The sequence below is a fragment of the Sparus aurata genome, chromosome 7 (genome assembly GCF_900880675.1).
Source record: "Sparus aurata chromosome 7, fSpaAur1.1, whole genome shotgun sequence".
NCBI classification, from domain to species: Eukaryota; Metazoa; Chordata; class Actinopteri; order Spariformes; family Sparidae; genus Sparus; species Sparus aurata.
In genome coordinates this window covers 8,453,479-8,477,938 of record NC_044193.1, presented here as the reverse complement: position 1 = coordinate 8,477,938, position 24,460 = coordinate 8,453,479, and the positions used below count along the sequence as shown (strand labels likewise).

At 44.3% G+C, this 24,460-nt stretch overlaps 1 protein-coding gene across 5 annotated transcripts in view; it reads right to left on the bottom strand.

The window, feature by feature from the left end:
• The window catches only part of magixb (MAGI family member, X-linked b), a 51,740-nt gene that overhangs the window by 6,035 nt on the left and 21,245 nt on the right, over positions 1 to 24,460 (bottom strand). For all 5 annotated transcript variants that reach the window (XM_030423117.1, XM_030423119.1, XM_030423120.1 and 2 more), the window contains exons 4-15: positions 23,374 to 23,493; positions 19,874 to 20,047; positions 16,881 to 17,079; positions 15,682 to 15,752; positions 14,463 to 14,624; positions 11,722 to 12,256; positions 10,548 to 11,100; positions 9,431 to 9,494; positions 8,922 to 9,335; positions 2,310 to 2,510; positions 1,246 to 1,322; positions 1,011 to 1,157 (exon numbers count right to left, since the gene is read on the bottom strand). In XM_030423117.1, the coding sequence (XP_030278977.1) occupies positions 1,011 to 1,157; positions 1,246 to 1,322; positions 2,310 to 2,510; positions 8,922 to 9,335; positions 9,431 to 9,494; positions 10,548 to 11,100; positions 11,722 to 12,256; positions 14,463 to 14,624; positions 15,682 to 15,752; positions 16,881 to 17,079; positions 19,874 to 20,047; positions 23,374 to 23,493 (2,717 nt within the window). The remainder of the gene's footprint in view (positions 1 to 1,010; positions 1,158 to 1,245; positions 1,323 to 2,309; positions 2,511 to 8,921; positions 9,336 to 9,430; positions 9,495 to 10,547; positions 11,101 to 11,721; positions 12,257 to 14,462; positions 14,625 to 15,681; positions 15,753 to 16,880; positions 17,080 to 19,873; positions 20,048 to 23,373; positions 23,494 to 24,460) is intronic.

The following is a 24,460-nucleotide window of genomic DNA, read 5'->3' as shown; positions in this document are numbered from 1 at the left end:
ATTGAAATCTATTGAAAATTATATCAAAATATTGACAATAAAAATAAATAAAACGAAGATGCAATTCCAAACAGCTGATGGTAGTTTTCAGCTGAAAACTTGATTCAGGTGATCTGCGTTTGGCCTCATTAGAAAGCGTATACAAAAGGAGTGGCTTCTGATTCTTTTTCCTGTGCAAGTATGGATCAAAAAGCAGCGGGTGAAGTTGGTAGAGAGAGAAGAGCAGCCAGGAGAGGAAGGCTCTCCACACAACCAGCTCTCCTTGCTGGATGCAAGGAATGCTGGTTGTGGAGATGTTTCTCCCGAAGCCTGCCAGGGATGGATCAGACATGTGCCTTGCCAGAGAAGATATAAGATGTGACGTCGAGGAAAACATGTGGCCGAATGCAGATGACAGGGTCTGAATATTACAGTATACATGTGTTGTTTTTTAGTTTTATCTCTTACTGTAATTTGTATTCTACCCCGGGAATTCTGAGATTCTGCATTATTCTGTTTACGTAATCTTAATTTTTTGTATGGTCCTGAAGTACTTATGCAAAAGCACAAATGTTCTTGAATAAATCTCTGCATTCCTGATTCAGTGTTGTTGCAATATATTACAGCATATACAATAATTTAGAACCATTTAAGTGCAAAAGATCCTATATAAAATACTGATTTACCAAACAAAAATCATTCTAACTTGAAATATAAGATGTATTTGATGTAATGTTCTTTGTTGTTAGTATTTTGTCGTTCCGTTTGTTAAGAGTGATTATGTGTTTCCAAAGTGAGAAAATGTGCTAGTGTTTTGTTGAATGAGCTTCTTTTGAGACAAGTATGAAGTGTTTTGTTGGTGAGACACACTTCTGGGCATGAGATTAACTGTTGAGCTGAGCTGCATGATGGAAACGCAGACTGTGTTAAGAGTTTTGAACATGTTGCTTCAGTTTCGACCAATACGTCTTAGCAATCGAAAAAAACTGTAAAAGAAAACTTTGAGCAGTGCGACAGAAAAATGCACACACCTGCATTTTTTGGCTCCGTGAGGCTGGTCCCCCCTCCATCAGCCCCAGGACGTAGAGGCCCATGTTGTACTCGCTGCCGCCTCGGAGGCTGAAGCCGAAGCCTGAGGGGCCCCGATCCAGGTCTACGCTGTAGTACCTGGAGTCACGCTGGGAGACGAAGGAGTGAGTAAGAAGGAGGGTGGGTGGGCATCGCTGCAGGTAATATTATATATTGTTAATTATGGTGCTGACTCACCTTTGGACGCGACCTTTGACCCTTTCTGCTTCTGTGACCAGGTTCATACTCGGTGGGTTCTGAAAGGCTCGTAGAATCTGAAAAAGATGATTATTGATGTTTGATTCTAGATTAAAAGATATGGGACACATTATGTAAACGTCTTGACTCTGACATACTTAACTCGGTTTAGGATCTTAAATTCTTAACTTATCTTAACTAAACTTATCTTATCTTAAATTTAGTCATAGAACAATCCTAACTGAATTATTTAGTTAGGAATCCCAATTCAGGATGGCATACACCTTAATGACTGCGAGTAACTGTGTTAGATGTTTATGGTAATGACAATGAATGTTAAGACTGTGATTGAAGCTACCACTGTTGTAAGCCTTGTTAACATTGATGGTAGCCTTGTTGGAGAAGCTTAAACAGATGTTAGCTTGTAGGAGAAACTAACTCTGATGGTATTCTGTTGAAAAAGCTAAATCAGATGTAGGAGAAGCAAATTATGATATTAGCTTGTTAGAGAAGCCAACACTGATGTTGGCCTGTTGGAGAAGGTAACACTGACATTAGCTTTTAGGAGAAGCTAACACTAATGTTAGTTTGCTGAAGAAGCTAACACAGATGCTAGCCTGTTGGAGAAGATGACATCCATGTTAGCCTGTTAAAGAAGCTAACAGATATTAGCGTGTTTGAGAAGCTAACACCGAAGATAGCCTGATTTTCCAGACTATGTAGCCTATTCATTTGTACGCAGTGTGTCCTCTCCTCAGACACAATTAATGCATCTGACTTATTTAAAGCTAAAATTTGGAGCGCATCTTTTATCGCCAATCACAGCAAGCTAGCTCGCCAGTGACAAGCGAAGTGAGACAGCCGTTGTCATGGATACAGACACGGAGCCTACATTCTCAGCACAGATAAAGGACATGACCACAGAGTTCAGATTGAAGAATCACTTTTACAGTTTTTGTTATCATTCATTTAAGTTGAGATAATAAAGGAGTTTCTTGCAGTGAGGGCCCCAGAAGGCTCTACATGTGTGTGTGTGTGTCCAGAAAGTTTATGTCAGTGCTTACAGGTGCTGGGACGGGGGACGATTGTGAGGCGCAGAGTATTTCCAGCTCGACGGAGGATCTGAGCGAGCTCCCGATGAGGCAGAGTCACCACGGAGCGTCCCTCCACCGCCTCCAGTCGATCTCCGGGCCGGATCTGACCGCTCTTGGACGCCGGGCTGCCTCGACGGACCGTCACAAACCGGTGAGGGAGGAGTGAAGCCGCTGAGGAAGAAGACAGTTACAACTTACTCACAGCACTTGTTGCTCCATCACTTGTTGAGTCATTTACATAAAAGCCTGAGATGCAGTTGGAGCACGAAACACCATCGAGGGCCCAAAACTTTCCTTTTAACAGGCGGCAGTGAGTAATGAATGGGGTCAGATGTGGATTGTTTTAAAAGCCGGGAGATTTATTTCACTGGTGCCTTTGCCAGAATTTCTAAAAACAAGCTGTAATTAAGCTTTGGATCATTTTTGGCAGGGTTTACCTTATAAATTACTTCCAACGGAAGCCTTTCTTTACACCTCCCTCACTGTCTCCTTGAAACACTCTCATCCTCTCCTTCATCTTCACATCCATCAGCCTCTCTCTCTCTCCCTCCTTCTGACACACCGGGAAATGTTTTGTACGCTGTTCAGTGATTTGTCTCCCTCCTCAAGAACAAACTGTCATGGAACACTAACTTTCAAGCAATATTTTTTGCCGTCCTGAATCTGTCAAACTGCTCTCGGATATTTACACTTCAGTTTATACAGCGTCAGTGATTCCCACACCCGGCGCCTTCTGAAGATCCACAAACTCCCGGTCTGTCCGCATTAGTATGCCACTGGAATACGTAACACACACATAAAAACAGACGCAGCAATATTTCAGATCTTTCTGCTGGTGCCACTAAATTTCTCTCCCCCCCGCCTCGCTGTGTGGGAAAGCACTGTCCATCTCCTCGCAGGCTCTCCTTACACTGCACATAATCATTTCTCGAAAGTTAATACACAGGAGAGTGCAGCCGAGGTCGCAGATGAAGTGCTCTCGATTCGAAAAAGCGAAGGGGGGGACAAATGTGCTTTATGTATCGAGGGCTCAATCCTGTCTTATCGTCCGCACAAAGAGATCTCTCACAATTAAGCTTAACTCTGGTCACTGTCGGCTGTCGATGGGAAAAGTATTGAGCCTGAAAATAAATGTGCCTCCATTAATCTCCTGCACGAAACAAAAAAAAAAAAGCTTCTTACAGGTTTTAGCTGGACAGTTTGTCTCTGTCTGCTTCTAAATCTATCTTCTATTCCTCTTTTTTGTGTGTGTCTTTGTAAACTCCCTATTACTCTCTCAGTCTGAACCCTCTGCCAGGGTGTGCTGTGCTGTGGTGACAGCTGGCCCCTCCAGAGTCTTGCCAGTGGCCTTATGTAACCCATCAGGCAGAATAAACATTTTGAGACTCTCGTTCAGCTGAGGTTCACTGTCAGTCTATATCTGCCCCCCGGGGATAAAAATAGCATCTTTAAATTGTCTCACAGACTGCCAGGACATGATCGTTAGCAGCTATTACCCACTAATAATATGAAGATGAAGTCTACGCGGGGCTGGAATGATGAATCCCATTAAAAAGGTACAGCTTATAATTCACAGTGCAGAGGCACACATCTCCAATCTGGGCCTAATCTGGGTGACCCAGGCAGAAACGGCAATCAGGTCAAATCAAAGCCAAGGCAGCTTTGCAAATAGTCTTCTTATCATGCATAATACATCGCTCTGACATCAACAGTCGCCAAAAACACATGCATACGCATGCACAGTGATTCACACGCAGAGGGATTGGGACAGATGTACTCAGCCACACACATACACACACACACACACTTAAAACCACACACAGATGCATCCAAATGGACTGCTTTATATGAGTGTCTTTTCCTCTGGCTCTCCATGTTCTCCTGTCCAGAGTAATCCCACTGCGGTATGCCCAGCAGCCAGCCGAGCTCTGACGCGCTGCACTGATCACCGCTCAGGAGTGGTAGCGAAACCCCCCTCCCGGCCCTACCCTCCCTCCCCTCCCTCCTCGCCCCGCCATCGTAAAATCCCCCTCTGCAGCCCAGATGCATCAGCCGGTGCACACATCACCACGGCAGCCTGCAGATGCTTAATGCATGTTGAACGCCAGAGAGAGTACTGTTGCACGAGTATACAGCAGTGTGTGTGTGTGTGCAGGTTAGTTAATTCTGATCTGTTGCCCAACTTCGTTTATTTTACGCACGTGTAGCTCGTGAGTGGCTCTAATACACAGACTGTTAACGCATCGCTACACCAGGATATGTGCTGCGTTAAGATTGGCTCAGTTGAAAACGCATCGTATTCTGTTCCAGCTGTTGTTGACGCTGCAGTCTCGTCCAGCCACGACCCTTCAGACACATCAACCCGAAGCGTCGGTCAGAGCTGACATCTAGAAACATGTGAGCCTGTGGAGCCAACTTTCACACGGCCACAGTCAACACATCTGACCGAGCAAACTTTAGTGTGCGACGCAGAAAATCCTAACCCCGCAGCTCATGCACACAAGCCAAAACAGGGAAAACACTGCACCAAAAACCAGCACCCCCTTCCAGTATTTTATGGAAATATGAAGCGAGAAGTGGAGCGAATAATTACGTTTGGACTCCTTCACACTTCTCAAAGCGGACTGTAGTCTCTCCAGCATGGCTCTCTGATTAGCATGCGCAGAAAAAAAAACAAGAAAAACAAAAAGAAAAACAGAAAGGAGAAAAAAAAAAAAAGAATATCCTAAATTCCCGTGTCAAGCAGCTCGGAGGTGCTGAGATTCACGGTCAACAGGAGCTGAAACACAGGTTTGCTGTCCCCCCCCTCTGTTGCTCCGCTGCGAGGGAAATGTTCAGTGTAGCATTTTCCTCTTAAGCATTCAGAGAGCGATGGAGAGAGCAGGAGGTAGGTGGGAGGCGAGGGGAGGGAGAGATGGAGATAGAGGGAGGGAGAGAGAGAGAGAGAGAGAGAGAGAGTTTTAATCTTTTGAATAACCAGACTGGACGCTTTTACTGCAGAGTAAAGGGGTGTGAGGCAAGGAGAGAGGGAGAGAGAGAGAGAGAGTGGGCGGGAGCTTGTGAGGGACGGAGAGCTGGAAGAGGGGGAAGAGGAAATGATAGAGGATGGGAACGAGATATGGAGGGACAGAGGGGGGACAGCTTGTGTGAGTTAAGATGAAGGGGAGGATGAGGACATGAGGCGGAGATTGGAGAGACTGCAGAGACAGGTGCATTTACAACCTTAATCTCACCGTGAGAACACAAACGCTTGTTCGCTGTGGCCATAAAGCAAATTGAACTGCATCAGACTGGAACAGAGGGCAGCCAACGCAAGACAAAGGAAGGGGAGAGTGGGGTAATACATCACGGGGATGCTGCTGCGGCTTAAACTGCTACTCATAAGCACTACGCTAAAAGCCAATAAGGGGCGGGATGTGTTCCCTCTCCAGACAGGACATAAACAAGCTCCACTGTCCTGACAGGTCAGAGAGAGAATCTAGTCATACTTTCAGCAAAAAAAGAAAGAAAAAAAGGTCATTCTGCAGGACACACTCGAGCTGATGAACCGAATTTTAAGAAAAGAGCAGGGCCACATATAAAACCTGTAAATAACTTGTAAATGTCTGAAAGGTAGTGCGACGTTCAGGGAAATACACTTAATCGCTCAGCTGAGTGTTAGATGAGTTAGCCAGTTAGCTTAGCATAGCATAAGGAAAAACCATGGATGTCCAATGAGAGCTGGACACACGGTCAGATGCTAGAGACTTGTGCCCGCTGAAATAGCTAAATTTGCGAATCATGCAACTCTTTTTAGACTTTCAAAATGTTATCGGACAAATTGGATGAAATTCTGACAGTTAAACACTAAAAAAAAACACTTTACGGCCGCTTCTTTCTCCCCTGTGCATCATGGGATGGCTGCTTTTCCTGGCGGGTTGGGAAAAACAGTTGGAAACAGCTGACCCTGCTCCATTCTTAGGTAAGAAACTCCACCAATCAGGACCTCTTAAACTCACTTATTAACACATAACATCTTGTGCATTTGATCGGTGTTAAAATGAGTAATGTGACTACTTTTTCGCTGGGAGTGATCATCATGCTGACTTTAGGACATTACATCACTTGGCTGAGAAATAGCCCTTAGAATAACCCCTGTAAAACCATAATCTTTGGCTCTAGTAGATCAGTTTTTCATGAATTAAACAAAACAAAACAGTTGTAATGTGCTAATTAGTGGGCTTTAGGGGTGCTGGTAGAGGGATTTGTTACCTTTGCACAGAGCCAGGCACGCTGTTTCCCACAGTCGCCAACATTAGCTCAGTTAATCTGACGCTGGCTCTGGCTTCATGTTGTCGAGTACAGACATGAGGGCGGTATCGATCGTCTCATCTAGACTCCAGGCAAAACAGTGAATAATTATATTTCCTTCTAATCAGCCACTAAATCGGGCGTCATGTGTGAGATTCTGAATATTGATCCTGGTAACAGCCTCTCCGTCACGAGCAGAGACAATGAGGTGCAGAAATACAAGCCTGTGGTGATGTGTGTGTTCGTGTGTAAATAATTAAACGTGGGGCTTTGCAAGATTGTTTAAAAACAGGAGAAATGATGATTGTGTAAAGAGTGTGGGTGTTCCTGTTTATAATATGATGCTAATAATGTGTTTTTGTTGTTGTTTTCTTTATTAAGAAGGCCTATTGAGGCGCAACCCGTATTCCAAAAGAGGCGGGACGCTGTGTAAAAATACTTGTGGTAATTTGGTATGTCCTTGCCGAGGCAGTGTCGATGTGCCCTTGAGCAAGGCAGTGAACATTCAACTGCTTGAGGCCCCTTGACTACATGGAAGCCCCGTCATTTTGACATTTCTCCAGTGAAGCCTAACGAAGAAAAATGAGCAGTTTTAAGTTTTCCGAGAGGGATTATTGTTCGCTGTGGCCAAACAACCAACCAAAGGTATCCTGAGTCGTACGTTGGCATTGAGCTTTTGATGAATATGGACAGGAAGTACACATTTTGTGATCATGCTGGCTAACCAATAGCGTACTCAATGCACCACAGCCTGTGACAATAATAGAGTCAATAGTTGGGGAAAAAAAATGCCTCACAAGAAAAGGGTTGATGATGCATCATGACTCATCCAATGGCACGTGGCCACGGTGACCACTTTTTAATCTGTAATTATCTAATGGTACGTCTGTCCACTAGGGCGTCCAACTGAAATCTGTTTCCCTGGGCAGGTAACCAAGTGGTTTTACTGGGCCAGAAAAGTTCAACCAATGCTGCAAAATGCCGGTCCAGTCCTACTTCAGATAATTGGATGGAAAAATACACATTTTAAACGCCACAACATCTTGTTGGCCTCTCCATATGGGGTATTGTTTGTGATAGAAGGCATATCGCGGGTAAAATAAGCAGTCAACACAAAAAGGCTGAGCACATCTGAGGTGAATGAGGGAATCTAGCACACGTCAGCAGCTTCACGTGGAGCTGGAAGTCTGTCCGGTGCTTTCAGTGCACGGCGGCTTTGTGGCAGGAAAGAAACGCCAAGTCCAAGGTAGACCGGAGCGCATGGATACGTGCTCCTGTCTGAGTTTTTTTTTTTGCTGAGCGCATCCTCTTTGGAACTGCAGTGTCAAAAAACACATGTCAAAGTGTCCTTGGGGGAGACACTGAACCCCAATTTGCTCCCAGTAACTCTTCCATCGGCGTGAATGGATAAATGCTGATGTGTTGTAAAGCACTTTGAGTGGTTTCTACGACTAGAAACAGCACTTAAATGCAGTCTGTTTACCATTTACAGCGTCATTAGCATAATACTGCCGGGAAACGAGCGCTATCTGAGGAGAAGTCAGGCGTGCAAGGTGGGTCGGTAGTTTTGCGTTTGAGTTTGCCGACTATAAAAAATGACAGATACATGCAAAATTCAAATGAAATATGGTGAGCTACAAAATGGTGTTACAAAAGGATCCGAAAACACGCGAGAAATGGGTGCTGTTTTAAACGGAAAAATCTAGATGTTCCAGTTAACTTCCAAAGAAAACTTGCATCTGCTGTACAGTGCTGTTTGGACAGTTTTACCCCAAAACAGATTATCTGCTTATGTCAGCTGTTTGGGCATCAATATTATAATATATATGTATGTATAAGAAGTGTGTATATACATATATATATATATATATATATATATATATATATATATATATGTAAAACCATTTGCAACATAAGCATGGGTATTTTCCCTGATAAAACACTTTGCCTGTATCATGTTTTACAGCAAACCTGTTCAACTGGCGGCTCGAGGGCGAAATGAGGCTCATTTTGTCGGAAGGCTTTTTAGCCCATTTTTTTGGTGTGTCTGTCAATAAGCAAAAAAATACGAAAGCCCTACAACTTTCGAGGGTCAAAATAGATTTCCTCCAAAAAAAAAGAAAATAGCTTGAACATATTTTAACTCTGAGCTTGTCTGCCGAACAGATATCAGGATTGTAAAAGTCTGGCCTCTTGGCATTTCCTTTTTTGTTTTTTGAATCTTGCCTCTATAAAAGTAGTTGAACGGGGCTGTTTTACGGTTTAACATGTCATGATGTATTTCTCTCTCACCTTTTCCATTCTCTACATCCTGAGAGGCAATGACGAACCCGAAGCCCTCTCCTGGCTTTCTCCTCAGCTCCACGTCGAACCCTCGAAGCGGCCGAGTGCGTTCACCTCCCTGCCTCTCCAGACCTGAATCAGGCACCGTGACACCGCCCGCCTCGTCCTCCAGGCCCGTGTTGATCCAGTCTTTGGGTTCCATGGTCAGGGTGACTGGAATCGACTCCAAGAAACTGGTGCTCTGGATCAGAGAGGAGCGCGTGGGGGCCGGGGAGGGAGGCAGGCTGATGGAGGTCCGGGGCACGGGCAGCGCCTCTGGGAGCAGAGAGGAGTTGTCCGAGTCAACAGGTGGAGGAGGGGGGCGGAGGAGAGGCGGAGGGAGTCTCCGAATAGACCCGGGGGAGACGGTTGAATGATAGACGCCTGGTGATGAGAGAGGAGGAATTAAGCCACCATGATTACTTAATTGTCAGTTATCTAAAACCACACACACTCTACAACAAATGTGAGTCACGTACCTCCTCTGTAGACCAACAGCACCACTTCTCCCAGTTTGGTGTGTTCCTGGAGGACTGTCTGTACCTGTCAACAAACAGCGTCAGATCGTGACTCATTTAGAGATTTATGTGATTATTTTTGACACCTTTCGCAGCGGTGTTCATCCTTCATTCTCTTACACGCTTAAGAGAAAAATAGCCAAAGGACGGAAAAATATGAACAAACTAAGTATTAATCAACATATTAAGCATCTATCATCACGTACAGACATTACGAAAGGACTGCTGGGAGAGTTTGCTGGGAGCGGTGGGGCAATTAGAACAAGACTATAAGCTAAAGTAGTCCATTACTGTACACTGTAATTACTGCAAAAAACGTATATTTACCTCTGTTTTAATTACTATGTTTGTATTTATTTGCCTATTTAATTGAGTCATTTAACGGTAGACTGGATTTGCTGCCATTCGTTATGTTCTAATTGAAAAGCTGGATAAAGTTAGAGTAAAAAGAGAGAACACCGGCGATTACACATGTTTTAAATAACACAGCTGTTCCCGGTGGTGCGAAGAGTGAACATCTGGACTCAAGTGCAAGTAAAAGTCAAACTGTGGTCAGTACTCGATTATGATTTTAAAAGTAAGAGTAAAAGTGTAATCCATTCCTAAGCATGAGTAAAATTACAGACATGAAAAAATACTCATACTATATACTAAAAGTGAAAGTACCCCAAAAATGACTTGATTACAGTAATTTGAGTAGCTGTAATTAGTTATTTCCATCCCTGGTGTTTCCGAACATGGGGACAGACAGATATACTATGAAGAATAGAAGAAAAAACTTAATTCAAAAACTCAAAATCCTAATTGTTTTTCAGATTTTCCTTTAGTATTTGGGAAAATCATCCCTCTGACTCTGGCTCATGCACCCTGAGGTGGCAAAGACAGTTATTCATTAAGCGGGACCTCTTGAGAACAAGAACAATATTGTGCTAATTATGTGTGCACTTTTACGGAGCTGCTTTTTAAATCTCATTTTACTGTGTATAATGACAATAAAGGCTTTCAATTCAATTCAAGTGTTTGAACCTTTAAATCAACTATGAGTTGCTCTTAGTTCACTTCACTTCCCTCCCATTACCTGTGCAAAGCTGAGACTCTGGACATCTGCTCCGTTGATCTTGACAACAGCATCCCCTGGCTGCAGGGAGTTGCACTGCCTCCTGTCCCAGACTCTCTTCACTATAGTCAGCCTGCCTCCTGGACCTCCAGCCGTCACGCTGAAGCCGAGTCCTTGGTCTCCTTCACTTTGGGCCAAAGCCACCGGCACCAGCTCCCCTCCGCTGAAACTGCCAGCTCCGCTCCCCATGGTCATCGCCCCGGGGGAGGACACGCTGCTGGGACTCGCAGTTGGGCTGGTGTTACCATGGTAACCATTGAAGCCACGGTGGTGGGGGCTGTCAGGCGTTGGGGGTCTGAGGTGAGAGGTCTGAGGTCTGAAGAGGTGGGAGTGAGCGCTGCGGGGGCCGCCGGGCGAGGACATGGGCCTCCTCGGCGACTGAGGCAGGGGCAGCCGGGAGCCCGACAGGTCGCAGGTGGACAGGTCGCTCTCAGACGACTTGGACGTGCCGTAACGGAAAGGATGAGGGGGCATCGAGAGGGAGTTATTGTTGTGATTACGGATCATTGATGCCCTGATAAAAGAGAATGGAAGGAGTCAAAATCCATAATAGTTCCACTAAGTCTTTGCTTTGACACATTCTAATACTGAAAAGTGAAGGTAATTGTGCTCATCATTGTTTCCTAGAGCCCAAATTAACGTCTCAAATGTTAGCTGGATTCATCTAAAATTACAGATTCTTACAAAGAATAGCAATTTGACTTATCATGCACTTCAAGAAATATTAAGCGCACAATATGTCATTTCTGCTCGGCTGCTCAGGGAGAAGGGAGGGGGAGCTCTGGAGAAGAGAGTCGGGTACAGAGCCAGAGCTTCTGGAAGAATAAACACCCAGAGTCGAATTGGATTCTGCTCTGATCTGGAGCTGCTTCCCGACAGGAGGAGAGCTTAGAAATTAAAAAGGATTAAGTGGATTAATCCTCACTCCTACTAATTAACCCGACTGCAGCGGCGTTCCGTGGAGGTGACTTCCATTGTTGACCATCAAAGAGACCAATCTTACTCTGAAGAACCGATTTTCAGATTACAGGTGAACTCTACTATTCAAAATCACTGAAATCAAACACTAATTGTTTTAATCAAGCACTTTAAAAAGAGCACAGCAGGTTTCCTTTGTCATACATGCAGATGTTACCTGTGTGAACCGATAGCAGACACAACTTCACTGTCACTCTGGCTGGCGAGCGTCGGGTCGAACGACTGCAGCCTGGCTAAACTCCTCAGGGAACGAGGAGGACGCGCGGGAGGGGAGGAGGAGGAGGAGGCCGGGTGGCTCATACTGGAGCGTCTGTACGAGGGCGGCGGTCTGGTGGCGAAAGACGTGGCATTTCCGTTGGAGTCCAGAGTCACAGCTGTTTCCATGTAGCTCCGCTCACTGTGGACCCCGTTAAAGTTAAAATGCTGGGACTGGGGAGTGGGCGTCGGGAGGCGAGGTAGCTGGTGGAGAGGCTGAGGTTGGGTGGTGGTGGGCGCCAGGACGGGGTCCCCGCTGTCCTGTGTCCTCGGAGGGGGCTTCTTGGGACAACCGTCGTGGTTGTAGAGCATGGGGTACCCTCTTCTGACCTCCACGTCAACGCTGTGGCCCACAGGCACCGACTTGAGCATCTCTACCACCTCTTTGTGGGACACTCCCAACACACAAACGTCATTGATGTACACCAAGATGTCCGCTGATAAAACACAAAAGAAAACACATCGACATGATATGATTAATATAACATTCACCTTTTATACCTATAGGGTCACTTTTGACATCTTTTCTTACGTATCAGTGCTTCAAATTCACCATTTTCATGCGCTCGAGTGTGCAGATAAGTGTAGTTTGCGAATGAAAACACTCTCCGTGTGTTTTGTGTGGTTGTTGACTAATCCAACAAACTAATCCCTCTAAACCAGCCTATTAACAGATATGAACTAGATCGGTCCCTGCAGAGACAGCCTGTGCTTCGGCCTGCTAAAGTGGGAATATCTGCCCATATGGGTATTTGCATGTGTTTGTGTGTGTGTGGAAGTGGATGTGTACCGCTGCATATGCGTGAGTTACGGGAGCTTGATTATGGCGTGCCAGCCCAGAGGATTAAGGACTGATTGTGATATACACTTGCCGTCGGAGATCAGAATTCAGGAAGTATAATCCCAAAGAGTGGAGAACTAGAGAGAGACAGGCTGTTTAAACACACTGCACTGGGATTTTCAATGTAAATATAGCAGCAAATAACAATGTGCTATGTATAGAAAGTGGAGTAATGGCGTCCTGCAGAGAATGAAGTCACACTCCCTTTGTGTGAGTTGTAATCTGAGATTTCTCTGATATGTGTTTGTGCGTATGAGTCCCTCCCTGTAAAAACTGTAAAAGCTGAAAGTATAAACATTCAGTGGAAACCATCGAACACAACACGTTCTCATACTTAAACGACTGAATAGGTTGATTTCCAGGAAAAATATTTGGTTATGTTCAAGAAAACATGGTTTATGTTATTTGTCGTATTTCTGTTACAGACGTTCTTTATTTACATAAAGTTGTGACGTAATTTTCTAATGTTTGTAAGTTTAAATAACCTTTGACTTTTCCTTCATACTAGATAACAGTGGGGCTAAAGTCTTGTGCTTTTCTGATCCGACCATCCATCCCCAACCTCCTCCCTAGAAGGACTTGTGGCTCTTTGCACTGCTTTGCCTGACTTCCGCCTTTTTTGCAGTCAAAATCACTACAGCCACTACATGTCGCGGCGGAACAAGAACCATAAATATTGGTTGTAATAAGCTGCTCTCACAGTCGACCTACAGGCCTACGATTGTTTTTCTGATGAGGACGACCTCATTATATTACACAATTTAGGTCAGATTGAAAAAAAAACAGCTCCTTACCAAGCTGCTCCTTACCGAGTTGTCCAAAAATTCTCTCTTTAGTAAACTCTGTGTACACAAACAATGTTCTCAATGCTGGTGTTCATGTGTAGAGACCCTGGTGATACTATGAGCAAAGTTTCATGTTGTGTCGAGCCTTCTTACTGTTTTAAAAATAGCGATTTTGATGCTATCACTAATTTGCCCCAAGAACTCCCATTGAAAATGAGGTTGACCCGAAAACGAAAATACGGTAAATCTTAAAAGTGCCTCTTTCTTCGTAATTAAGCGCGTAGACCCAGAATAGTTCACATTTAACTCCTTGAATTAGGGGTTTATTTCTACCAATCCAGAGTTGGTGAATGTTGGAATGGTAGAAAGACTAGAGTTCTATTTTGTGTCCATCAAGTTGAAGGTATGTAAGTGTGATCTGAGAGGTAAAGTTAGTGTTTTTGTCAATGGAGTCTGGTGGCTTAAAGGAGAGAAATGTAATGGCTGTTTCTATTCTGAGTGAGGTTTGGCCAACGTGTGCATTTGTTTTTCGACTGAAATCAAGTCTCAACCCACCATGACGTCACCGTTTGGTCTGTGGACTCGACTTTGGCCTTGTGGACATCGCCATCTTGGACTTTGGGAGCCAGAATCGCCCAGGAGCATACCATGTTCTATCAGCTATTTTACTCCTCAATGGGACCGTAATTAACTAATTTGACAACATGCTGATGTTGAGACCATACATTTTTTATAAAAATATCTACAGAGGAAATAAATAAAGTGAGAAGATGGGTCATTTTCTCATAAGCTTATATACAAACAGACTTCTTTTTAAACCACTAACTGCAGAGTATGTTGCCTTTAGAACTTAAAATACTGTGTTTTCTGTTTTGCAAGACTTCAGCAACTGTACTTCCAGCTCTTAGTCTGCTATAGACCAGTAAGTATTTTGTAATTCTTTGTACATGAGAATGTGTCCTCTTTAGTTGATAGCTTCCTCATGCGACAATCATCCCTGATTCATTGTATTTTTACCTGTCTTGAGTGCTGTGGGTCCACTCGAAGTCACGCTGTAGACTTGGAGGAACTCTCTTGGCCTGCTGCCGCCGACGATATTGAATCCAAACCCTCTGGAGCCCTTGACCAAGTGTGTGTGCACCGGAAAACCCCTGAGATCCTCGGGCTGGTCTGTGAACCCTGGTCAGAGACAAAGGAATGAGAAGGTGATGCTTACGTCCGAGGAAAAGTCGTTAAAGAAAACCATACCAGAGAAAGAGAGAAGGAGTGATACGTTTATTTCTCGTGTGTTTAAACGACTAAATGGATTGAAGTGGCAGAGAAAATGGAGAGAGAGAGAGGCAAAATTCTGCGAACCAATCGCCAGATGGCTTTTTACAAAAAAAATACTTAGACGTGCGCACAAATCTAAAGTGTTCGGTGGAAAGATTGCATTAAAAGCAAAATCCATTACAGACTACCTCCTCAAAATCAGCAGCATAATCCATTAGACCCAACTCAGTGCTGTAATCTGCATCTTTTTTTATTTACTGTTTTACTTCTGTGGAAAAAGTACTGCAGATTTTATTTCTCTCCCATTTTTACTTCCCTTTTTTTCAGCAGATGTTCTCGTAAAGTGGAGCAGAAATGATTCAAGTTGCATGAATTCAGATATTTCTCCACCCCTGCATATTATGACGGCATCACTGTGGCTTCAACATGAACCACATTCTTGCAGTAATCCCTCCACATGCAGGTAATTGCTGGCCATCCTGGAGATTATACCACCTTCTGCTGGTGACAGACGTGTACTGCACGCCGCTGAGACAAGCTGCAATCACGGCATTAGAGCAGATGGCTTTCTTATAGTTTGCGATCAGCCGTGTCAGACAGACATCAAAAACTAGATTATGTCGTTGTCCTTTTAACGGCGAGTCATGTGACCAAATTATAAAATTAAGTTGCCGGTCACATGCCATCCACGTGTCGACCCCGCCAGCCTCAGCAGTGAGTCTGGCTCCTCGCCAGCGGCTCCGAGCTTTAGGCCCTAATCACTTACATGTCTCTGTTCAGCGAAAAGCTCATTCCATCTCATTTGACTCTAACAAGCTGTCTGTCTGTTACTTCCGCTCTTGATTAATATGTAGCTTCATTTACTGCCGAACAGTTCAACGTGTCACCAGTGTTTCAATAATTACACGCAGAGAGACAAAAAGAGAGAGAGAGAGAGAGAAAAGGAAGACACAAAGAGGCTCACATTCATTTTGGTAGACCGTCTCCCTGCTCGAGGCTCGAGGACTCTGCCAGCTGGTTCTCCTTGGGTTGCGACTTTGAGAGACAAAAGCAGAAGCAAAGCCTTCCTCTTCAGAAACATAATGGTACGTGATATAATACGAGCAGCGTTGGATTTTCAATACACTCGCAACAGGCAGGCCCGCCATTGATAATTGTGAAGACTTGGCAGCTCAGAGCATTTTTTCAAAGGAACAGTTTGACATTTAAGGAAACGTGCATGATCCCTTTCCTGCAGAGAGTTACAAGAGAAGATTTCTCCGGTGTCTGACGGTTGAATATGACGATACAGTCAGGAGACAGTTTGCTTAGACTCCCTTCACCTCCCTTTTTAAAGTTTATGGGGTGTTCATGTTCTCTAATAGTCAAGTAATGTTTCCCTCCCAACACGTTCCTCCTGTAAAGAAGTGTTCATGAGTTATGTTCGTTCGCTGTTGACCACCAAAATACTCTTATTTCTTATTTGGTTTCTCCTGTACTTTTGTATATATTATCTTTCTTTTTCAATCGTGAAAACTAATAAACCAACTCTGAGCTCTACAGGTCAGACACAGGGAATGAAAACGTCACGCCCTCTGACCCTTCACTTTATTTTATATCTGGCCCTTCTAAAAAAAGTAGTTGAATACGCCTACAGTAGGCAATATAAACATTTTCAGCAGTGGGGAAATACCTGTTTCAACAGCTCTTGAGACTCCAAGCGAACCAAGACAAAAGTGACAGAAGTGAGATGCAGAGAACAAAACAATTACAGATCTATCTGCTACTTCAGCACCACTGACAGCGCCATGGATTTATCAATAACCAGCCCGGTTAGTCCACTGATTCAGATTACTGATTTCAGATCCATGATCAGGGTCATTGGGTCTAGTTTGCACAATCCTCAGATAAAGGATCAATGAAAACAGGGCAAACCCTCCGAGCCATGTGCTCTCCCTGCTACTCGGGGGTGGATGCTTACTGCATATAGAAAAGTGTTAAACCAGTGAGCTTCAGAGCTTCTGATTGGTTTGACCAGAGCCAGGCTAGCTGTTTCTCACTGTTTCCAGGCTTTATGCTAAGCTAACGATGTCCCGGCTCCAAAAAAATATGACAGCTGTATTGATCTTCTCATCAAACTCTCTGCAAGATCAGCTTAATTATGCTCCTTAATCGGATACTCACTCTATGTAGTGAGACTCTCCTGGGTCACTGAAGGCCAGCTCCCAGTGATCCGGCATCACACCTCTCACCCTGGCACCGCTCCTGCCGCCGATGATCCCGTTCTCTACGACGCGACCATCCCCGCTGCTGGATGCCCGGGGCCGACCGGGGGACCGGTGGATGGATGGATGGAAGCTGCTGCTGACACCTGCAGAGCCTCCTGTAATTACAGCACGAGAAAGAGTTTTTAAAAAATGACACAGTGGTGTGACATTTAACGGACGAGGGAGGTGAGAAAGTTTGTCCTGGATTCTCTTAACGACCTGATGCGACGCCAGATCGACTGGAGGCTGTCAGGAGAAAAGACCTTAGGTCAGCATCTCGGCCGGCTTCGTCCTCCCTCTGAGGAGGCAGAGTGTGTGACCATGCATGCCACACGACAAGCAGGGGGAAAAAATAAGCATATTTTTTTGCCTAGCTGTCCTTGCGGCTGTCCTTCAGCCGTGAGCTCCAGCATGGATCAGAGGGATGTCGGACACAACACGGGCGCCCAGAGTCCCACCCACACAGTATCACTTCTGAAGATGACTCAGCAGAGGTCAGGGTGTTGGGCGGCCCCTCTCCAACTCCATCCTGCCTGCATTCACCCTCCCTCCCTCCCCAGCCCAAGATACATCCTGCCCTACCTGCCTGTTTGGAGCACGTCTCTAACTATCTGGATCTCTGCCTGCCTGCGATTTTCACCGCCCACTCTGCCAGCCTCTCCCTTATCTCGTGCACCACTCTGGCTCCCTGCCTCCACCTTTCCTAACACTCAGCCTCCCTACCTGCCTCCACAAACCACCCTGTGTCGCCGCCTTGCTCCCTTTACCCTAACCATCTAATCTCGTACTCGCCTTCTGTTCGGCTCCGGCGTTCTAGTTTCTTTGTCGCCCTCACTTCTCTAACTCTCAAACCATGACTTCAACATTTATTTATTTATTTATTTTTTGGCACAAATGACACGGTGGAAAGTACAAATTTGAGCAGGTGTTGTACGTTGTACGACTATTTCCATTTTATGCAGTGCTGCTTTTTGACAGAATCTTTTTCAATCTAAACTCCTAAAACACTAAACACTGAGTAGGATAGCACTCAATAGAGCGCATACCTCCACCAAGGCCCAATTAATTCAAATACACCTCATCCAATATCAAATCAAATATAATTACATCTGCTAAATCTGATCTAAATACGGCTGATTTTTAACAATCTAGATCCGTGCATCATTCTCTGAAAAATTAACAAAAAAGTCATTAAAAAAAACTCACAGTAAGGAAAGTGAGAACAAGTCCCTGGATCCAGATCAGCACCGAGAGTTAATGTGGTCTATTTCTGGCTTAGACCCTTCCTCCTTTCCTCTGTGCAAATGTCATGGAAAGGAGGTAATAATTATCATTATTCGGGCGGCCGTGGCTCAGCAGGTTGTCCACTGATCACAGGGTTGGCAGTTTGATCTCCAGCTCCTCCTGTCTACATGTCAAGGTGTCCTTGGGCAGTACACTGAACCAGAAGTTGCTTCTGATGGGTCGGATCAGAACCTTTGCTGGCTGGAATGAAATTCCAAATTTGTGCTGGCTTTGGAAGAAAGCGCTGCGTAAATGATTAATGCCGTCATTTTCCATGTATTAAAAATGTATTTCAGTGGTTCCACATCTGTTTGGCTCAAGTCTTTTTTTTGAATCTGCTCTTTCTAAAGATGAGTTTTACTCTGATTGGCTGGCAGCTGACACCAGCTTTGACACACCGGTATCCGTGAGACGCTACTCGCTTTCATATGCAGCGACGGAGTATGTGAGCTGAGACGAGTAGCAGCCGAGCCCGTTTATTAAAGGCATTTCAATCTCTGTGATGCAGCGTACCTTGATCTAACCTCTGTTCTCTCTTTTCTTTCTGGTTTCATGAAAAAGTCCTTGGATCCAAAGACCACCTGTTTCTGATTCCACTCCTGAAGCAGTACTCTTTATTCTAAGGAGCACTACTTAATCTACTCTTTGTTGCTCTTTTTATGAAAGCAAAAGTCTGGTGGGGGCGATGGGTTTTTAGCAGTGCCATCAAAGAGGCCTTTCCCTCTAATCTCCTCAGATGGTTTCAGTTAAGTGGCTGTTCGAGACCCAAAAGGCTAAAATGAAGTAATATTTCACAAAAAAGGAAAAGGTTGGAGAAAAGTCGACAAAATGAATACAAATATTTGAAGCAAAACTCGACCTCTGCATTGGGTATCACTGAACTAAACTACTTAAATGGCTGCTTTTACTTTGACGCTTTCAATTTCCTGAAAATCCTTCTGCGCTTTTAATTAATTGGGATTTTGCTGCGGGACATTTATTTGTATTTGTATTTTTAGACTGCTGTATCGGTACCTTTTCTTGCATAAAGGATGTGAGCACTTCTCCCACCACGGCTGATTAATAAGCCTTTCAAGCCTTTTGTTCAACATAATAAACCACGTCTAGCGTGATGAATCATCCCTCACGTCTAAAGCAAACCGGAAAAACGTTTTCATGCTTCTGCTGGCTCTTCAGCTCAGAGCGTGAATCAAAACACTTTCCTGCTTCCTCGTCACAGGACTTCCTCACTTTCTCCCCCCTCGCCTCCCCTCTGGTGTGCACGCTCGCCTATCTGCTTACCTCTTTGGCTGCTCGACCTAAAGCGGCCTGACCTTCCTCTGGAGGAGATCCAGCAATCAATGAGGCCACAGCCCCACTGAGAGTTTAGCGCATACTAATCGTGCAAATGATTGATTAATTTGGGTATCAGAGACTGAAGCTATAGATAGATGGGACAATGCAGTATTTAGCTGCTGTGCCAGTGCTGGGCTTAACGGATCACAGTTCTCTGCAGGCTGAAATACAATAAAATACCTGTGTAACACTCCACTTAAGATGCCATTAAAAGCTGATCACCTCTCGTTTTTTTCCATCAGATCTGCAGTCGTGACCTTGCTCATGCAGAACAAGTTGAGCGATACTTGCCTGACAGTCCTGAGTCGTCCTCGCTGTTGTCACCCTCCTCTGCAGCCTTCTCCAGGTTGCTGAGCGATTTGCTGCGTGTGCGGAAGTTTCTGAGCAGGTTGCGGTGTTCCTGGTAGGTGACCGGGGGGCTCTCGGCGCTGATGTGGACCGGCCGAGGTGTGCCGTAGTAGTTACCTGAGACAGAGAAGGCCGGGAGAGAGCAGGTGTGTTGTGTTGAGGTATGAATTACCATTTAAACATATGATTGTATATGTTCTCAAAACAAAACGTCATAACTGATCCTGTAATGAAAGTGGATTTATTGACTTTGAGGAGAGGATGTCTGGCTGTAGATGTTTTGAATGCTGACAAATGTTTTGACCCCTCGTCATTTAATTTGTTATATTGTTTGTTTTATGTCAGCAACTGTGCTGCGGCCTGTTTTTAATCCTAATGAAGAGACTTTTTTCAGGTGTTCAAGGTGCAGTGTGTAGTTTCTGTGAAGACATTTTAATCATGGAGAAAAATCTTCATTGATTAACTTTAATTCTTAATCAACAAAAAAAACCCAAACAAAATAAACTAACTTTGTTGTTATGACTGAATAAACTGAACAAACAAACTGACCATAAAGGACAAAACAGCTTCATACTGTTTTACTTTGTTTATATATGGCGGACCCTGCCACCTTTCTAGCTTCAACATTTTCCCCTGAGAACAGCTTGTTTATTCAGTTATTGTTTTTGTTTATAATATTTCTGAGTTTGTATTATTACCTCATTAATATTGTAAATATTGCTTTTCTGACTTTCTTTTCCAAAAATTACAAAGTGCCCCTTTAAACAAGATATTCTGTTTTCTCTCCAGAGCTTTTCATACAAAATCTGCAACAAAAACAAAGTTCCCCTTCCTGAAGCACAGCTCAAGTTGTTTCATAACCATCCAGCTACTAGAAAGCAGCGTAATTAGATAAAGTTAATCCTTTACGTTGGCTCTCGTCTCACCTCGCTCACACAACAAACGATTTCTGTCTTCCTCTGGAGCGGCATTAAACGTGCAAGGCTAACAGTAACGTGACTGAAAACACACGGATCTCTGCTTTTTGTTAAAATCCCACTTCATCTAAAGGTAGCTTTTCTGTGTTTTATATTCTTTATTCATTTGTGTACTTCATTGCAATGATCTAAGATCTTACATAACCTTTGTATGTGATGATGACACACAACAATGATCATGAAGTAAATTAGACGAGAGAGTAAAATAAGTCATCTGTTCTTTTTGAGACAATAAGCTTGTAGTTAAACCAACAGAAGGTTTTTCACTGTACATGAGAAATATATTGCTCTTAATCTCCTGAATATCACATCAAAATTAAAGTCAAATCGTTCAAACAGAAGAAGGATTTCAACTCATTAGCGCATGCGAGGCGCCCTGATGAAATATCTTTCTAGTGACCTTTCTCTGATCAGACATCATCAGGCTCTATGTGGTAAATAAAGTGCAACGACATGAACCTAAAGATAGACTGTAAAATCACATTCTGCGTGAACACGTTACTGAGTTCCAACCAGATTTGATTTAATGAGGTAAATAAAAGATTTTATATTCAGATATTCAGCAGCAGAATGGCCTCGTGTCGTTACGCACATATACGTACCGCAGACTTCATGTCTCTGTGCGTGTGCATTATGTATCCCCCGAGATCATCTATTGTACATGTTCCTTATTCTCAGTTCGAGCCATCTGCTCCAGCAGCTAAATAAGAAATCAAATTACCTCCACCCCTCCATTTGGCTCGCAGAGATCCAAATGGGTTGAGGGGGGGAAACATTAGATCAGTGAACTCGACAGCAAGGTTACCAGCCGTCACCATTTACTGCGTGCTCCGCGGGCGACTGCACGGAAAAGAAGCTGCCCAAGCTCCCGATTGCTTCGCAGCGGCGATTCGTCTGTCAATGTCACATGTAAGGCAAGCGAGGATGACATTTATTGCTCCCATTAAACTCTTATAAATTATGGATGCTAATGTATGGAGGCTTTTTAATCAGAGGCAGCACTCTGACCCTCACGAGGTGGGAGAGGGGGGATAAGAGCTGAGTTACACCTGACGGCATTAATGTGCACGAAGAGACGACTGTCCTCTTATCAACTGTGTTAACCTCGCTCATCACCATGAATGTTTCTTTATTTGTGGGAAATGTGCTTTCCTCAAGGTAACAAACACCGCCCAGCAGCACCTCTGAGCTCTAATTAACATGTTATATCTTCCACACGATCCACAACATGTCTGCAGTTTTCACACATGTGAAACAAACAAGATTCAATGTGTTGATTACGGTGCTTTAGAGGTGCTGGTAGGCGGATTTTTTTGCCCTTTGAGAGAAGTTGTGTTTGCTGTTTCCCCCTGTTTCCCATGCTAAGCTAACCGACTGTTCAATTTTAGCGTACAGGCATTCATGTATCCTCTCTTTTGACTCTTTGCAAGCTTCGTGGTATCTTTACTGTCACGGGGAAGCTGGTTTGCAGCCGGGATCACGCAAAAAACACACAAAACACTGGTGGAAAGCCAACAGACAAAAGGGCTTAGTGGTTCAGCAGGATGTCATTCAGTATCCAATAAGCAATCTGTGCAAGTGAACAATCCGCAGAAAACAGCTCAATACTATCTATTGTTTATAACATGCAAACGGAGGCAGGCACAAAGTCAATCCTGTAACTCTCAGCCTGAGGTTAACGGTCCGAAATACGTCCGACGTGGGTGATCTCGGAACCAGCAGCCTTCCCCGACACCTGCTTGTGCAGCGGTCCGTGCTCACGGTTCTGGACGTGTGCTGCTTGAGTTTGTTTTATTTACACCGTCTATGTATGTTTACAGATTGACTGAAGTCCAGCCTGCAACTGGGGCGTGTGCTGTCTCACATCCTCACCATATAGTCAGTCATCTTGCCGTTTACTGTTGAGCTCCCTGTATTTGTCAAAACAGATAACCTACGTTCATTTGCACTTTCGTCCTTTCCCGTTTTGTGTCATGGTCTATGTTCCAGGCTGTGACGCTGGACTCCTTCCTGAAATCTTACTCACGACTTTAATAAAAGCTTCCAACCTGTTAATGTTGGCCGCAGTCAAGCTTCCGTGCTAAGAAACAATGCAGAACATTCAAACTGATTCAGTAAAACTTTTACAAAAGGGTTTCTTTATCTCGGAGGATCTTTTCGGTGTTGGATCTTTTTTGTGGTGGCAGTTTATCAGGGACAGTATCACAGTGTTCCTCGCCATCCAAAAACTCAATACCAACACCTTTTGATGGCGATTAGCGCAGAGACAAGAGGGATTCTCTCTAAAAACTCATTATCGTGTCGTTTTCACACGTTTAATTGGAGAAAAAAAACTCAGACTCACACCAAGATACAAAGTCATCAACCACAGACGGCGCTGCTCCTCCCCTGTGGTCGATGACTGCAAAAAAAACAATCTACGTTGCATGATGAATCACTGGATGTTAAACTAACCCAGCCTCTCACCTTTGAACTTTCCGCTCTCAAGCAGCGCTCCCGACTCCTCCAAGGAGAAGAACTCCTCGATGGAGACAAAGTTGTAGTCTACCCCTGAGATTTCCCCGTCTCTGGGCTGTCTGGTCGTACCTGGGAGAGAGGCAGAGAGAGTAAAAACAGGAAATATTACGCCGTCCAACAGAGAAATACTGCCGGCTCTATCGTGCATGATTCATCAATTAATCAAGGGCCTCTCCTCTCATCAGGGGTCATAAATCAAGAATTCGGTGTGTAAATGAAACAACAATTCAGCCAACTATAAATACTCCGAGCAATACATCAGTTTGACGAATCATATTGAAGGTCTTCAACACACGCTAACGACCTAATGGGTCTGCTTTGGTTGTATTGAGGCTATAAACTATTCAGTTTAATTAGGGGTTTAATGATGATAACAATAAAACAAGTGACCTCTTTAATTACAGCGCCTCCCTCTTGAATAAAAGTTGCGGGTCGACAGAGCGTCCAGAAACAAACCAAAACTTGCCCTTTGGTTTGGAGAGCAGGATGACGACGGTACTCTTTTACCAGGGCCTCTTTGTTATGAACAGATCAATAAGGACAGAATTAAACATTAATGAGGCGCTGTGAAAGTCTTAAAGTCTTTCTATCACCATTGCAAAGATGGAGCACTCGGATGATCAATGGTCTGTCATCATAATTGATTCACATTGACCTTGGCCTGTGAGAGAGAGCACTGAGTCCAAACCCCGAGCACGGAAAAACATCCCATCATTAACGAACCACCGAGGAACGTCTCTGTGTTTGCTGCGTGCTGACCTGACCGTTAAACACATGTGCAGGCGTGTAGCGCGCCAAGAATACCGTGTTGTTACAAGACTCATCAAATCAATTCTGGTGGAATCATTCTAATGTGCAAATTGAACCGCGAGGCGCCTGTTCTGACCTTGAGACAAGTAATTCTTCTCCTGAGACAGAATCACACCAAGCCCAAACTGAGGACGAATCGCCGTCCTTCTCCTGGAGGACCACATGTGATGTCAGTGAGGGGCCGACAGGAGGGAGTCACACCCAGCTACCCTATAAAACCTGTGAT